General features: G+C 34.4%; 1 protein-coding gene across 5 annotated transcripts in view; it reads right to left on the reverse strand.

Moving 5' to 3' along the window:
- FRYL (FRY like transcription coactivator) overlaps window positions 1-14,804 on the reverse strand; it is a 159,528-nt gene that overhangs the window by 23,139 nt on the left and 121,585 nt on the right. For all 5 annotated transcript variants that reach the window (XM_077782834.1, XM_077782833.1, XM_021527755.3 and 2 more), the window contains 12 exons: window positions 14,177-14,298; window positions 13,517-13,707; window positions 12,765-12,859; window positions 11,212-11,819; window positions 10,544-10,641; window positions 9,384-9,554; window positions 8,309-8,449; window positions 6,047-6,244; window positions 4,714-4,875; window positions 4,351-4,425; window positions 3,043-3,219; window positions 289-492 (listed from right to left, as the gene is read on the reverse strand). In XM_077782834.1, coding sequence (XP_077638960.1) covers window positions 289-492; window positions 3,043-3,219; window positions 4,351-4,425; window positions 4,714-4,875; window positions 6,047-6,244; window positions 8,309-8,449; window positions 9,384-9,554; window positions 10,544-10,641; window positions 11,212-11,819; window positions 12,765-12,859; window positions 13,517-13,707; window positions 14,177-14,298 — 2,242 coding nt within the window. The remainder of the gene's footprint in view (window positions 1-288; window positions 493-3,042; window positions 3,220-4,350; window positions 4,426-4,713; window positions 4,876-6,046; window positions 6,245-8,308; window positions 8,450-9,383; window positions 9,555-10,543; window positions 10,642-11,211; window positions 11,820-12,764; window positions 12,860-13,516; window positions 13,708-14,176; window positions 14,299-14,804) is intronic.

The following is a 14,804-nucleotide window of genomic DNA, read 5'->3' on the forward strand; positions in this document are numbered from 1 at the left end:
ATATACAACAGATGCAAATGTATGTTTATATTTAAAAAAATGTAAGTGTAAAAGCACTGAAAATTAATATTGCATGAAAATTATAAATCTAAAATTATAAATTATGTACCACCAATATGGTAAAGTAGCTTTTTTCCTTCATTGACACTGTTATAAAGAAGAAGCTTAGCCACATTAACTTAGTTCCTTACTATGTCACTTAGGCTGAAAGTGTGAGCCACACTTATCCATTAAATGTGCAAGGGAAAGCTTAAGTTCTCAGATTTCTTCCACAGAAAAATAACCTACCATCTGTGAACGAGACAGTATCTGACTTGCAGTCAGTGCTGCTTCTTCTTCTGAAGACTCATCAGTATCCTCCTGGTTGGTCAAGTTCAGGCTGGGTGTGCTACCAGAGTACTGGCACTCCTGAAGGGACGGCGTGTCTCCTTTGTCAATGCTGTCAAGAGAGCGCCTGCGAACGCCCCAGTTGAAGTTGTCCATGCTTTCGCCCTGTAATAGAAAAGTTTGCACATATCTGGTATGTAGGAGTTTCAACATCACTAAGTTAATACACAAATGAGACAGAGAAAACATGAGTACTGAATGCATCATGAACAGAGTTTCAATCAGCCCTTTAGTTTTATTAAAATTTTAAGTACCTTGTTAAATGCTTGTAAATAAAATATATGGCAAAGGAAGTAGAACTATTTTTAATATCTTCTTGGAAAGTAACTCAATATGTAATCTAGAACTACATCAGTATTGATTTTATAATCTGACTAGAAAGTACAAACACATCACAGACAACAACAGATGAACAAGCCAGGGCACCAGGCTGCAACTTACCTGCAGCTCCTGGTTAGCAAAAAGGAAAACACATATAATTAGAAAGAACGAGGACAAACACTTAAAGATACTCTAGAGCCAGGGAAAAATGTTTTATTACATAGGATTTGCCAACAGTAAAAGACTGATTCAAGCTCTGGAAAAAAGCTTTAGTCAAAAAGCTAGTATTTAAAATAATGTCTCTTTCTAATGAGGTTAAAAAAAAAAACAAACAACAAACTGACGACAGAACACTAAAATCAGCATGCTCATGATACATTTTCTCTAGCGTAACATGTAAAGCAACTGTTCCAACAAACATTGATGAAGTTCTTTAACTAACACACATGACTCTATACTGATCACATCCAACTGACAAAACACTATCAACAATAATTATATACAGGGTGTAGAAAAGATGATGTTGTCACTAACTGTTTTACCAGCTACTTGGTGTCAGTTTTATGAAGTGCATCCTAAATACAAATAGCTGGATCCATTCTTTTTGTGCATTTTCAAGCTGGGATATTTGGGTTTCAAATATCCATAATACTAAATGACATTCATATCTTAAAAACACAGTTATTTTCATTTACAAGTACAATAATGATCTTTCATTTTCTCAAGCACTTCATCAACCTTCAACAATTATGCTAACTGATATGGAAAACCTGGTGAAGCTCACTTCACTGGCCTACAGTTACTATAACACTACATCTAGCCCTAAACACGGCTCCAAAACTGCCTTAACAGAGTACCTCTTGCGGTGACTTAAGAAATTACCATGACTCATTAAATACACAAACGAAACATTTTGTAATCTCTTTCTCTTGGTGATTTCTTTTCCTCAAAAGAGGATAAAAAGTTATGGAACAGCAAAATAATTTCAAGTACAACAAAGTACTACTACTGTGGGCTGAAGCACTTAAGTTTAATCTGGATATTACACAGATGTTAATGTAAAAGCCCCAGTTCATACTGTTGACATTTAATTATTAGCAATAAAGAACATTCTATATTTTTGGTGAAAAAATAAGCCAGAGTTCTTTTACCAAATGCACTGTTAATATGTAACACCCTAAATCTGTACTATCTGTGGTCTTTTTTTTTTTTCTCCAGTACAGCACTACGTGCTGCATTCAGGCAAGTAATAAAAAATTAACTGGCTTTTCTTAATTATGATCTGCTATTAAAATTGCACAGAAAATTAAGTTAAAGGTTAACTTCGCTTGGTGAAGTTTTCAGCTTTTGCCTTCCTATCTAGTCCTGTCTAGTGTTAAAATAATGGTTTAATACTACTGAGACTTAATTCTGAACTGTTTGACTACTTGTATTCAATATAAGAAATGGTATCTGAATAGTGTGTGGTTACATCTATGCAATAGCCCATAATGAGCTTGTACCTTTCGTAGAAGGTGCAAATACTGGCTGAAGGTAAGCAATACACAGGAAGCAGGAGGAAAGTGCGATAAAACTAAAGAATTAGGGGGGAGACCCTGTAAAGAGGTCTAGATAAATCAAGAGAACAATGAGTGTTTAGATATTCTTAGTAGCTTGTGGACTTTTTCTTTCCCAGTCCTTTTACAGTCATACTTTTAAGCTTCAGCAAATTCTGGTCTGAAGCATATTATTGATCTGAAACAAGTAACAGTTGTTAACAGAATCTTCACTATTTCTCAATACTTAATTTTGTTTTACCTTCCCTCTCTCTTTTTGACAGAAGGAGAAGTAGAGGAAATACAAGAACTTCAATATACCAGATATAATGTAAAAGTCAAAGCAAGCAATTATAGAGAGCAAGTCAATAGTATATAATGAGATAGTATATAATACAGTTTGTTACTTTGAAAGCCTTTTATCAAGTTCTTAAAATCCAGAAATGTATCAGAAATAATGATTATGCCATTTTCTTCTCAACACACTTCCATTATTAAATTTTCTCCTGCATGGTGCCGGTGCTTACGCTGACATTGGCTTACACTATCATATCACTTAACTTTCACATAAAGTCACTTAAATCCCTCCAAAAAAACCTCAACTCTTCCCTCCAAAACCAGTCAACAATTTGCAACAACTTGGCCCTGCAAAGTTTTCTATCTAAGCTCCATCATGTCATAAATTCTTCTGAATTGGATTAGCTAGTAGGGCTGCCAATTCCTTAGAATTGCACCAACACAACCTTATTTTCAAAATGCTCTCAAATGGAAATACACAGAAGAAACCCCAAGGTCTCACCTCTGCATCTTCCAATTCAACATCTAAAAAGTCAAAGTCTTTAAAAACTCCAAACTGTTGTTCACTGGTATTGTCTTCTACAGCCACTTCCTCCTCTTGAATCACTTCTTCTGTTGCTGAAATTAGACTAGTTTGTTGATCTCCAACTTCCAAGTCTTCATTAGAAGAAAACACAACCTGTACATATACATAAAAACAGAAGTAAGAACTTCCAACTTCTGTAACTCCAAAAGTCAGCTATCCTGCTCCCTGCCATTTAATGAATTAGTGGCAGGCAGCATGTCTACCCCTATACTGACAACACTTTGCTTCAAGACTGGTTGTATTTTAAACTGTATCTTTAACTACATCTAACTACATCTTTATCATTCTCTCCTTAATGTAACTAAGTAACAAAGACATACATAGGGAGAAAAACATATCACCCAAACTTCATTTTCATAACCACAATATCAGTCAAATTTAAGAACAAAAGAAACTATCATAATAACCACAGCCACGTGACAGAGACGATATTGTTTTCACCTACAAACTTCTGTGGAAGGACTGTACACCTTTAAAAGAGATCCAATACTGAGCTAGAGTGGCCTTCACAACCTTCACAAATGACAATATTCTGTTTATTTCTATATGCTGTTTTTAAATATCTCCAGTTCCAGCTTTCAGGCATCTATTTTTATTTTAGCTTCTTCTGCTAGATTCAAGCTCCTTCTCCCACCAATATTTTCCCCAGGTAAGAACTTTTATGCCACAATAAAAAAATATGTTCTAGATGATAACCAAGGTAGGATATCCCCTTTGTTTTAAATGTCATCACCACCATCGAGCATGGTATGCTACTGAGGTCCTTTATACAGAAGTAAAACTATCAACCTATTTTTACTCAACGGTTAAGACTATTGTTTCTATAAATAACCATGCTTCAAGATACATGACCCACTGGATATTTTCAATTGATTCTATGTTATTTTCAATACAGCATCAACACCCTTGCAGTTCTCAGCTACTGCTATCCCTTCACTCAAAAGCATCTGTAATGGACTAGGTAGAGATTCAGTCAAAACAGGGGAGACCTAGTTCAATTCTATTTTCTAGCCAAGACAACTATGCCCACTGGAGTCCTTGAGGACTAATAGTAATCCATTACTTCCAATTCTTCTTTTTATTTTTTCAATTGGATTTGTGAACTGCTGAACCGAAACTAGCTTGTCCAAATCCACTGTTCATAACTTCATCAACAACTAAAAACGCAATAGCATTCTGCTAATTGAGTTAAAAAAACCAAAAGAAACCACCATCACCACTTACCGAAGGATTCTTGGGAAGACCAGAATCTGGACCACACAGAGAAAGCACATTCATTAACTTCTCCCTAGTCCTTCTCTGAAAAATACACCAAAGAAAATCACATAGCATGGCAGCTGCTGGAGATCCAGGTAAAAATAGAAAACATTTGCGTTTTCAACTAGTCATATTGCATACTGACATCCTCTAAAAGGAATCTTAAATTTTTTTACTTTTCACCAGTATCAGCTTCTAGTTTATGCCATATTAGTTTACTGTTTTGCTACGACATAATACAGACTTCAAATAACACTTAAATACATTTCTTTAATACATTCACAAACACTCTCTCTAATATATGCATGAAGTGTTTGAGGCACAATATACCTGAGATGGCTGTGGTCTCTTCCAGCTAACAGGTACCAGTGCATTTGAATTGGAGCCTGATGAAGTTGAAGAAGTGCTCCGGGTCACAGCAATGACTTTTGGCTTCCCATTTCTACCAGCTGCACTGTGTTGATCACCGTATTTATTCCCAATAATTGGTGTCTAGCAAAGACAACAAACACTTTCTTAAAATTCAAATCTGTATTAATAAAGACTACATATTTGACTTTAAAATTTAGCATTATATGAATTGTAGGAGGATTGGTCTATTTGTAACAATTCTGTAAAGCCCATGTCTAATGGGAAATACAAAGCTGAATACTTGTGCCCTATGCAGCAAGCTGCTATTCTGCCCACTTGTGTGGATTTGAATTATGCACATTTTATGGTGACAATCCAATTATATTTTTAAACACACTTTAAAACCAAATGTGTTCTAAGTTTAAAAGATGCAAAGCTTTTCTGTAGAATCATTCCCTGAAACAAAAAAACTGTTTTTGCAGACCAGCAACCTCACAAACACACACACACTTCTGAAAAAACAATGATCAAATTAAATTATTTTGACAGCAAATGTTAACCCCATGAACTCTGTGGGAATTTATCTTGTCTCTCAATTATCCACATGCCCTGAAACTTCAGTAGTGAATGCACTTAGAAATTTAAGTACTGTTCCTAAGACATCCATATGTCTTATCATTATCCTGGGTTACTTCAACCAGGAGCTCTTGCAATCACTTCTGAAGTTTCTACAATTTTCATGTCTCTACATTACACTGCAGTCACTTGGCCATGCTTCCCTTTTCAGATGTAGAATGAGTATCATTGGTAGTAGGGGTCATATTTTTAACCACAGGAGGTTTTTCTCCTGTTCTCTTACATTGAATTTCCTACATTTTGTATCCAATCCCATCCTCTGAATGTCCTCTCCCTTCCAAAGTCATACCAAAACTGCAGTACAGTATTTTAATCCTCTCAGCTCTTGAATGCACAGCCTTCATTTGTTGAAAGCTTGAAATATTCAGCTGCAAGCAGCAGCCAGCTGCATTGTCTTCTCTCTCACACAGATGAGATACCCTTGAAAATAATCTAATGGACTTTTAGTAATTAACTCTCCAGATATTCAAAAGGGGAAAAATGCAAATGAACATCATAAAAGAACTTGAAATTTATCTTCCAGTATAACTCTCATTTACAGGTATGTAAAACTTCAATCTCTGCCATTCTTAAAAACTGTACCTATTCAAAAACACATAAATGTAGAAGGCTAACAAAAAATAACACCCGAGTTTTTAACAGCGTAAGTGCATTGTTATCTAAATATAATAATTACCTCTGATATATCAAAATGAAAATCTAGGGTCTTCCCAGGTAGCTCCTTGGAGACATTATTAAAAATTTTCGTGAAAGAGATTTCCGGAGAGCCTATGTCACCTCCATAAGACTTTGGAATATCATTAGGCACAACAAGGCTTGCTGACCGAGACACCACCAGTTTCAAAATATTAAGGGCTTCCTTCCAGTATGGACTCTGAAGAGAACATACACAAATCACACAACAATCCCTTCCACCAAGACCACAATTTTTATATACATTTTGTAAGAATTCCCAACCCAAAACCTCTGATCTATTACCCATGGGTGAAGGGGCTAGCACAGGTGGGAAATTTCAGACCCTGAAGTGCCAGCAAAGCAGTGGCAAGGTACCAGGCCATCCCATGGAGCGTGGTCAGGTCCAGCCAAGCAGGCTCAGTAGCTCCAGCTCACAGGGCCAGCCACAACCAGACCATGTCCATGTCCCCCCATCCCTGTAGTTACACCATGTTTTTTACCATTGTCTGAAGCATCTGCCCTTTGTGACCCAGGAGACAGAAAGTATTTAACTATCACTTAACTGCCCTAACTGACAGTACTCAAACTAACAATTCCACCTCTGGCTATCTTTAATTATTTTACAGTTACAGGGAGAGTAAATGGAATTTGAAACAAGCAAAACTATTCCCTGAAATACATGTGGAAATACAAAAGATTTTAACAAAGAAGTGAAAACATTTACAAAGTTTTTAGCCAATGGAGTGCTTTAAAAATGCTACAGAAAAAGTATGAGAATATAAGAGGCAGAACCAGAGTTAGGTGGACTTTCCCTAAAAAGATGATTAAGACAATGTAAATAATTCAGTTTTAATTACACATACTGTGGAAAGAATCAGAAGAGACATAAAATAAAAACAGCTTTGTGCAAAGATTAAGATTTACACTTCTAGATTAAGATTTACACTCCTAGAAATGCAAGAATTCTGCCTGAAACTTAAATCTTCCAATTTTTGAAATCAGCATGTCTGCTTTTCTTGTAATGTTTGTCAAATTTTGTATTGTATTTTAAAAAAGTAAACACTCCTTCCAATTCTCTAAGTAGCATATGCTTTATGCTTCTTTGTAGACAATGAGAGTCTTCAATAATCTCCTCAATTTCTGTGCATCATAAGCATAAAAAAAGGAGTCTCAAACTGTGACTATGCTGTAGCAACTTAGATTTATTTACAGCCATTGTCATTGCAGAAAATACCCAAAAGTTAGTAGAAAATTTGAACAAGACATGATAATTTATGATATTTTCTTTTGTCTTTTATAGTAACACATTTTATCAAAAATATGTTAAGACTTTTTCTGGAATATTTTTTTGCTAGTATTATCTTTTGGTAGTTTACATCTAATTAAGATTACATTCCACAGTAGTGTGGGCTTCCATAGAAAGCTCAGAGAGGGGTTAGAGGTGAAGCAAGAAGCCACTAGGCCATAAAAACTATAGCTAATGCTAATCATTTAATTTTGCCTAATGCACTCTGACAGGAGCACAATATCTAAAGTACATATCCATCAATAACAAAACATTCAGGGAACATGACTTTCCCGGTTAATTATGATTAAACCATTTGACTGAAATACATTCAACAATAATGGAATTCAAAGAAAAAAGAAGAGAATGTTGTGCACTGAAATGGTTTTATGCTCCAGGCATTTTTATGAAATCTTTCAGTAAGATGCTAGAGTTTCTTCTGTGAAATAGGTTTCACAGAAAAAAATTTGTAAATTTGTGTTTCAAGTACAAAGGCTGAAATTTCCTTGGGCAAAACACTGTGGTTCATCTTTTGAGGACTTTCTTTAATAAAAGATGTACTCAATTTTGTTAAGGTGCACCTTAAAGTTCCTCATGGATCTATTACTGAGAGTGATTTAAATATTCATTTGAGCATAAAATTTTCTTTTTAAAACATAACATAAATAAAATGTTTGTCCAGCTTAGCAGTAAACATTTTCTTGTATTTAAATAATTGAAGGATCATCTTCTCTAACTACGTAAGTTGCCTACATCTGTAAACAGATGCACCCAGATAATGTGTTCCACCAGATGCAAACCACATTGGACAAATACAAAAGCATCTAGTGCATTAAGTACATAGAAAAACCCTATGCAATCTGACTACAAGCAACTGTTTTTATATCTGAAATAAATTCCTCCCAAAATTCAAGTGTAATTTTGATACCATTTTGATAATGAGCAGACAGGCTTTTACTGTTCTTCAAGAGTACGTACCTGAACATATTTACCAATAACTTTTATGATTTCCAAATTAAACTGCTTCACTGGAGCTGTGGATAGGTCAATATGACTCAGAAGACTGTAAATGATCTGCAGCAAGGACTGTTGCATACTGGATAAGCCTTTCTCTAACAGCTAAAAGATGGTTTTTAAAATACAAAATTTAATTAGGGCCTTTAATGGTAGCAAAAAGTGAAAGCAAAGATTAAAATACATTTATTTTTCTCTTCAAGAAACTTAAATGTACCATTTCCTGGTTTTCAAACTTTTGCTTTAGCACTAAAAAACAGTAATGCAACAATGGGTTTCGTCCTAATTAATTTTTCCCCTGAATTTTGACGTACAGATTACAGATGTATTTTTAGCACAGATCAGAAAGCACCTAACAGTAAAACACTTTTCACTAAACAAAAATGTTCATACTAATTCAAAATCTTAAAACTGTATGAAAAACAATTTTAGCAACACCTTAAAGAAGGTTAGTAAATGCAGTTTTACAAACAAAAAATGTACATATAAAGTAGTTTGTAAGAATGAACAATTTTTTTAAATGCCTCTATCAGTTTGAAATGATACACTTCAAGTACAAGCTCTACAAGATTTTCATAAAAATTACTTAACAGTTTTCCTGTATGAACGGCCAGCAGAATAATATACTGATTTCTATAATTTAAATTATCTTTTTTTACATTATGCACTACTTACAAATTAACTTTGCAATATTTAAGGTTGTGATAAAGACGTGTACCTGGCTAAAGAAGGTCTCTTAAAATTTGCATTAAGCTTATTTTGCTAAAGGTAAGTGTATATTTATGTAATATAAACACCTACTGCCAAACAGCATTCTCACAAAAGGAGATCTGTCATTAGAGGTATTATCATTGCAAAGTATATATAAATTACTGCACCCCCAAATGGCAGCAGTCCTCCCTTTTCTACATCCTAGAACATTTTAGTAATATTTTCCTATTACAGAAAATATGCTTTATTCCCCTTGACATTCAGAATAATGAGTAATTAGGAACTGGCAATGAATTTTCAACATGAGATACTTCTAGTAAAAATTTACCTCTGCAAGATAAGTTATGAGGTTAAATGTGGCATCTGAGAAAGAGTCATGCAAGTATCTACACACTACATTAATCCAGTTAGAACAGTCTCTGGAATAACTGTGTGTACTGTATAAACTCATCATATGAGCCAGATTGGCAAGAGTTGGTGACTTCTCCTCTGCACAAACCTGAAAAGCAAAACCATATTTAATTATATTAGAAATATTTTTTTTAATCCAAGCATTTCTGAGTACACACTTCTCCCAGATTTCACTCCAAGATTTCATTTCCAAGATTTCACTTCTGTTATTTTCTGTTAAGTGAAATCAAACCAATCACACATGCATGACCTACAGTTTCTGTTGAATTTTGGTACTGTGGCATCCAAGTTCCAAGTTTATTTATTCATCATACATTTGGTATGATCAACCAGTATTCCTCACTAATGTAATACAAGTATTTAAGGACAGCAGTGATTTCTGCATTTGCATCAGGCACATACTCCTTGAGTCAGCCTGTGCACAGCTTCAGTGGTTTAGTGGTTCACATGTCACAGCCTGAGCAGCCAGAGGTGTATACCTGCATCTCCTGTGCCAGACAGCTCTTTCCTAGTCCCTTTTCCACATTCTTCCTTAAAAGAAAGACTCTGTCAGGCCAGTGTGACACCATCCTGGCTGACAACAGCTGGTGTGCACCACCTACTGCTGTAACAGCCACTACGCTTCAGAAACATTTCAAGGTGCATTCTACTGTGTACCAGTAACAGAAAGAACATACAACCTTTTCTCCTCTACCAGTAAGATCACTTCCTTCCCATAAGAAAATTAAGAAGCATGTTTAAAATTTGATAAGGTTGACATTCAAAATTACAAGTAGAAAAATCAGACAAGTAAGAAAAGTAATTGATATAATTGGTAAGAAAATTTGTTCTTGAAATCTAAATTTTACAGAATAAACTAAATGTATTTTTTCATTGACAAACACACTCAGGGGTTGATACAAGGTCCAGATATATAAACTTGACTGGATCACATCTTTAAAATATGACCTCTTATAGTTATGTGTATATTACTATTAGAATCACATATAAGTATTACATAAGGGACCCTAAAAAATACAGAAACAATGCTGGTATATATATCCTTCTGTCTACTTCTCCAAGCATCATGTTACATACCTTTGCTATCCTGTCAGCTGTTTCTTTACAAAACTGAGTTGGGTTATCAAAATGTTGTATCAGATGAGGAAGTAGGCACAAGATATTTAGGGGAAATCCTAAACACAGACATAAACAGAGTTATATGAACCCTTAAGGTTTTTAATATGACTTAGTGTAATGTTAAGTTAGCCAGTATTTAAGATTCTGACAGCATGACACATACTTTCACACAGATATATAAATTATATATACATATACATTTACCTAAGTATGTATGTATGAACAATGTATATAGATATATCTGTGTTAGGTATAAAAATGCATGATGAAAATAAATCCTCACTGGAGCAATTAAGCAAAACTACCATGAAACTGGATAGTTTTAGGCACTATGTCATATTGTTTCTAAAAATGTGTAAATAGTGCTAATTGAGCCACGAAAAAAATACACAGCTCTTAAAACTCACTTGCAAACAACAGTCAATGCATAAAGTTTACATGAAATCTTGCTTGTGAGATAATCATAGTCTGTAACATATTCCCACTATGCAGCAGTGTAATATGGACAAGTGCAGAAAGCATTAATGGAAAAGTTTCTTTAAGGCAAATGCACAATTACTACTGATTTTTGACTCCACTTAATTAGATGAAAAAATGTATTTTTAAAACATATTTACTAAAGATACCTGCTAACTGAGAAGGATCCACCAAAGCATGCCGGGAAATTGTGATGAGTTTACTGAGCAGATGAACTGTCATTTCTTGTGTAGAAGCTGAAGTAAAGCCTTTCAGAAAAAGCTGCTGAAGGCCTGGAAAGTTACTCCATTTCAGTTTATTCTGCACCTCTTCTATCTTTTCCCGACTCTCTGATTTATCCAGAGGCATATGAATAAGAAGCTTGTTGAGTAGCTTGAGAGCCAGAAGGTATTCATACTCATAATCTGACTCCAGCAACGAAGTTGCAATCCAAAATATGGTGGCCATCAAGTTGACAGGGTCAGTAGTGGGCTGCACATCATACATCCCTCCCTCTCTCAGGGAGGAAAGGCTTCTAGTCCTTGCCAAACTTCCACCATGATTTATCCTTCCATCCATTATATCCAGTGTGTTGCTCCGTCGCCGGTCACCTCTCCGTTCACTGATTAAATTCAGTCTCAAGGAATTACTCCTTGTATTGCTGTAGTATCCCAAACAACTGCCACTATTAATGGGACTTGTGCTTAGATTTATCTGTCCAGTGCTTTTCCTGTTAGCTGCATACTTGTTTCCCATCACAGAATCATGGTATGAAGTTCTAAAACAAAAATCAGTATTACATATTGCTACATGTAAAATACTTAAAAACCAAAGAAATTAGAAAAAGGGAAGGATGAAAGATGTTACATTAATCACACACACATGCAGTGAATACTCTGGTCTATCACCCTAAGAGTATTATGATACATGTAAATACAGGATTTCTGTATCTATTATTAAAATATCCTTGTGGTATAAAGACAAGATTGAAGCATCCTGTTCTCTTTTCTACCAAATCTATTTGCTACAATCCAGAATACCATAAAAATTACAGCAAAATTGGAAAAATTAGCCCATAGAATGTAAAAGATTATGTGTAAGCGATGATCCAGCATCCCAACTTATTTAAAGATGTGATAAAAGTAGGGAAATGAATGAATACAATTATTACCATGTATTTGTCTGAGGTATCTGACCTAGGAAACCCAACACCTTCCTATTCTGATATTGAGAAATTGAACATATTCCTAGAAATCTCAGCGTTTTCAAAAACTTTGCAAGGAAGTCAAACAAATACAGATGTCTAACAAATGCAGATGTCTGTACATTTAGGGATTTCTTTTCAGTTTGATAAAAAGTCATCAAGGTAACCACTCAAACTCTAATGAGACACACTAATGACTCAGAAACTTCTTATATAGGGACAACAAACTTGAGGCCTAAGACAGACTAACATTTGCAGAGCCTTTAAATTCAAGAAGTTTAAGAAGAACTGACAATATTTCAGAACTGAACCCAAGGGGGTAAATCAGAAAGGCAATAAGATATTCTTTTCAGGAAATTGAGATTATTACAAGTTTTGCTTGAGGCAGAATGATAAAAACATACCAGAGCAAGCAATTTTGCTAAATGGATACAATTATTCTGCAAAGATGACAATAAATTTTTATTAATTCAAATGTACAAAAATGCATAATGAAGATTGACTAATAAAAGAACTTACTGAGAAAGGGCAGAAAGCAGATCATAATGTTTCATGGTTTCAGCCAATGTATCAATAGCAGATTCTAAAGTCAAAAGCAGCTCTATGACGAAACCCTGGGGAAAGCCACAGGCCATTATAAATTATGCAATATGCATAAGGAAGATCACAGAAAATCTACTGAGTAGTAATTTAAAAATATAAAATCGGTGTCAGTAACTAAATTATTTCATGCTTAAATTAGACCACAATCTCATGAGACAGCTCAGTTTAGCAGTATAGCTTCAAGACAAGGAAAAACTTCAATTTATTTATAAGCATTTACTGAATGAATTCTGGTTTGCATTGTTTTTAAGGATGGATTGAAGGATGATGTCATTCAGACTACGTTTTGCAGTATTAAAAGATTAGATTCCCTCCTAAGATGTACAATGACACTAAGTTGAATCTTTATCAGGTAATGTTCTTAATAAAAGAAAACACAAATAATTTCTTATATGGCTGATCCCAGTATTATCTAACAATGAAAGATGTGGTGTCTACAGGAAATGGACATATCAAACTCTCTTGCTGTAGAAGAGAATGTGCACAACTATTCCTCAGTTAATTAGGTGAAATTCAGGAAGTACCATGATTAAAACTGTTTTATATTTTAAATACTTAAAAATAAAAAACAATGGATAAAACAATGCTTTTAAATTTTGCTAATAATGCATGCATATCATTTAGGCAGACTTAGCTGTCTAATAAAGTGGGGGCAAAATTTCAAATACCTGAGCTTCTTCTCCTGCATCTCCAACAGTTTCTACTAGTCTGGAGAGAACATCAGAAAGTGTAGATGGAGTGAGAGGCTGCTTCAGAGCCCTGAAAATCTGAAAGGACCTCCCAGCATAATGCCGAGAGGAGCACGAAAGAGCAGTTTGCAAAGCAACTTCACTGAGACGATGTTCCAATTGATATCCTCCTATTAAAGCAAATAAATATTCAAGCAACACTGCTTTATAAAAAAACAAATTCATTTGAATTTACTGAAGAGTAAATTGCCAAAGTCATTCCCAAATTTAAAATATTCTCACGTCCTATGCATTTTTTTCAAGTATAAGGCTCAAAAATCTTCACAGAAATACAAACATGTATTCCAAATACTTAATGCTAGAGAGACTGGTAGACAATAAAATATTGATGATTAGAATATTAAGTGTTCACAATAAATTAATAAGATGTTTTACCTTATTCCTAAAAGATTGTATTTAAATCTGTCATAATAGAAACATGAACTGAAGTGAGCAATATACAAGAAAACTATTATTTAGAAGCAGTAATTTCTTAAGAGTGATTTTATAGATAACCTATGTGCTTACACGCATTAAAAAGTATTTCTTTAGTTTGCAGTCTTGCAGACTCAATCACGTATTGTCTGTTTTCTAACATACCTGAGCTAGACTGTTTAAATATAGATACCACATGCTTTAAAAACACAGTTAACTGTTCAGCACTCTTTATATTAGGGTTCTTTGCTGAAACATCTTCATGATTCCAAAGTGGGCCTCTTTTCCTAAAAAATATAAAAATAGAGTAAACAGAATATAAAACGCAGCCTTTGTGCGTAATATTATTTAAATGAAATTTAAACCGCAAGGTTAATTGCAAAAGAATCTACTATATACCACATAAAAGAAACCAAGTAGTAGTGCAGGCACAAATCAGAAAGAGTTTTGACAACTGACCAATATTATACAATATACAAGAAGTTAAGGCAAAGTGAAAAGCAGTGTATCAGTTCCAATTGAAATAACTGGATAAGAAGATGGAAGAGGTCTCTGGTACAGCTAGAGTACAATAGATAGTCTCTAAGAAAGAACCAGTACAACTACCACTATTATGCACTTCCTAATTTCCTTTCTTTCCAATTCCTTTCCATAGATACGCCACGCTATTATAAATTTAGGCTGAAGTAAACGAAAAGTATAAAAGCATAGAGAAACAGGTAGGATTTCATATTAACACCATTTTGAAAGCTTAATATAAACTACCATACAAAGTACAGAAATGTGGATGATT

Source organism: Lonchura striata, chromosome 4 (genome assembly GCF_046129695.1).
Source record: "Lonchura striata isolate bLonStr1 chromosome 4, bLonStr1.mat, whole genome shotgun sequence".
Lineage (NCBI taxonomy): Eukaryota > Metazoa > Chordata > Aves > Passeriformes > Estrildidae > Lonchura > Lonchura striata.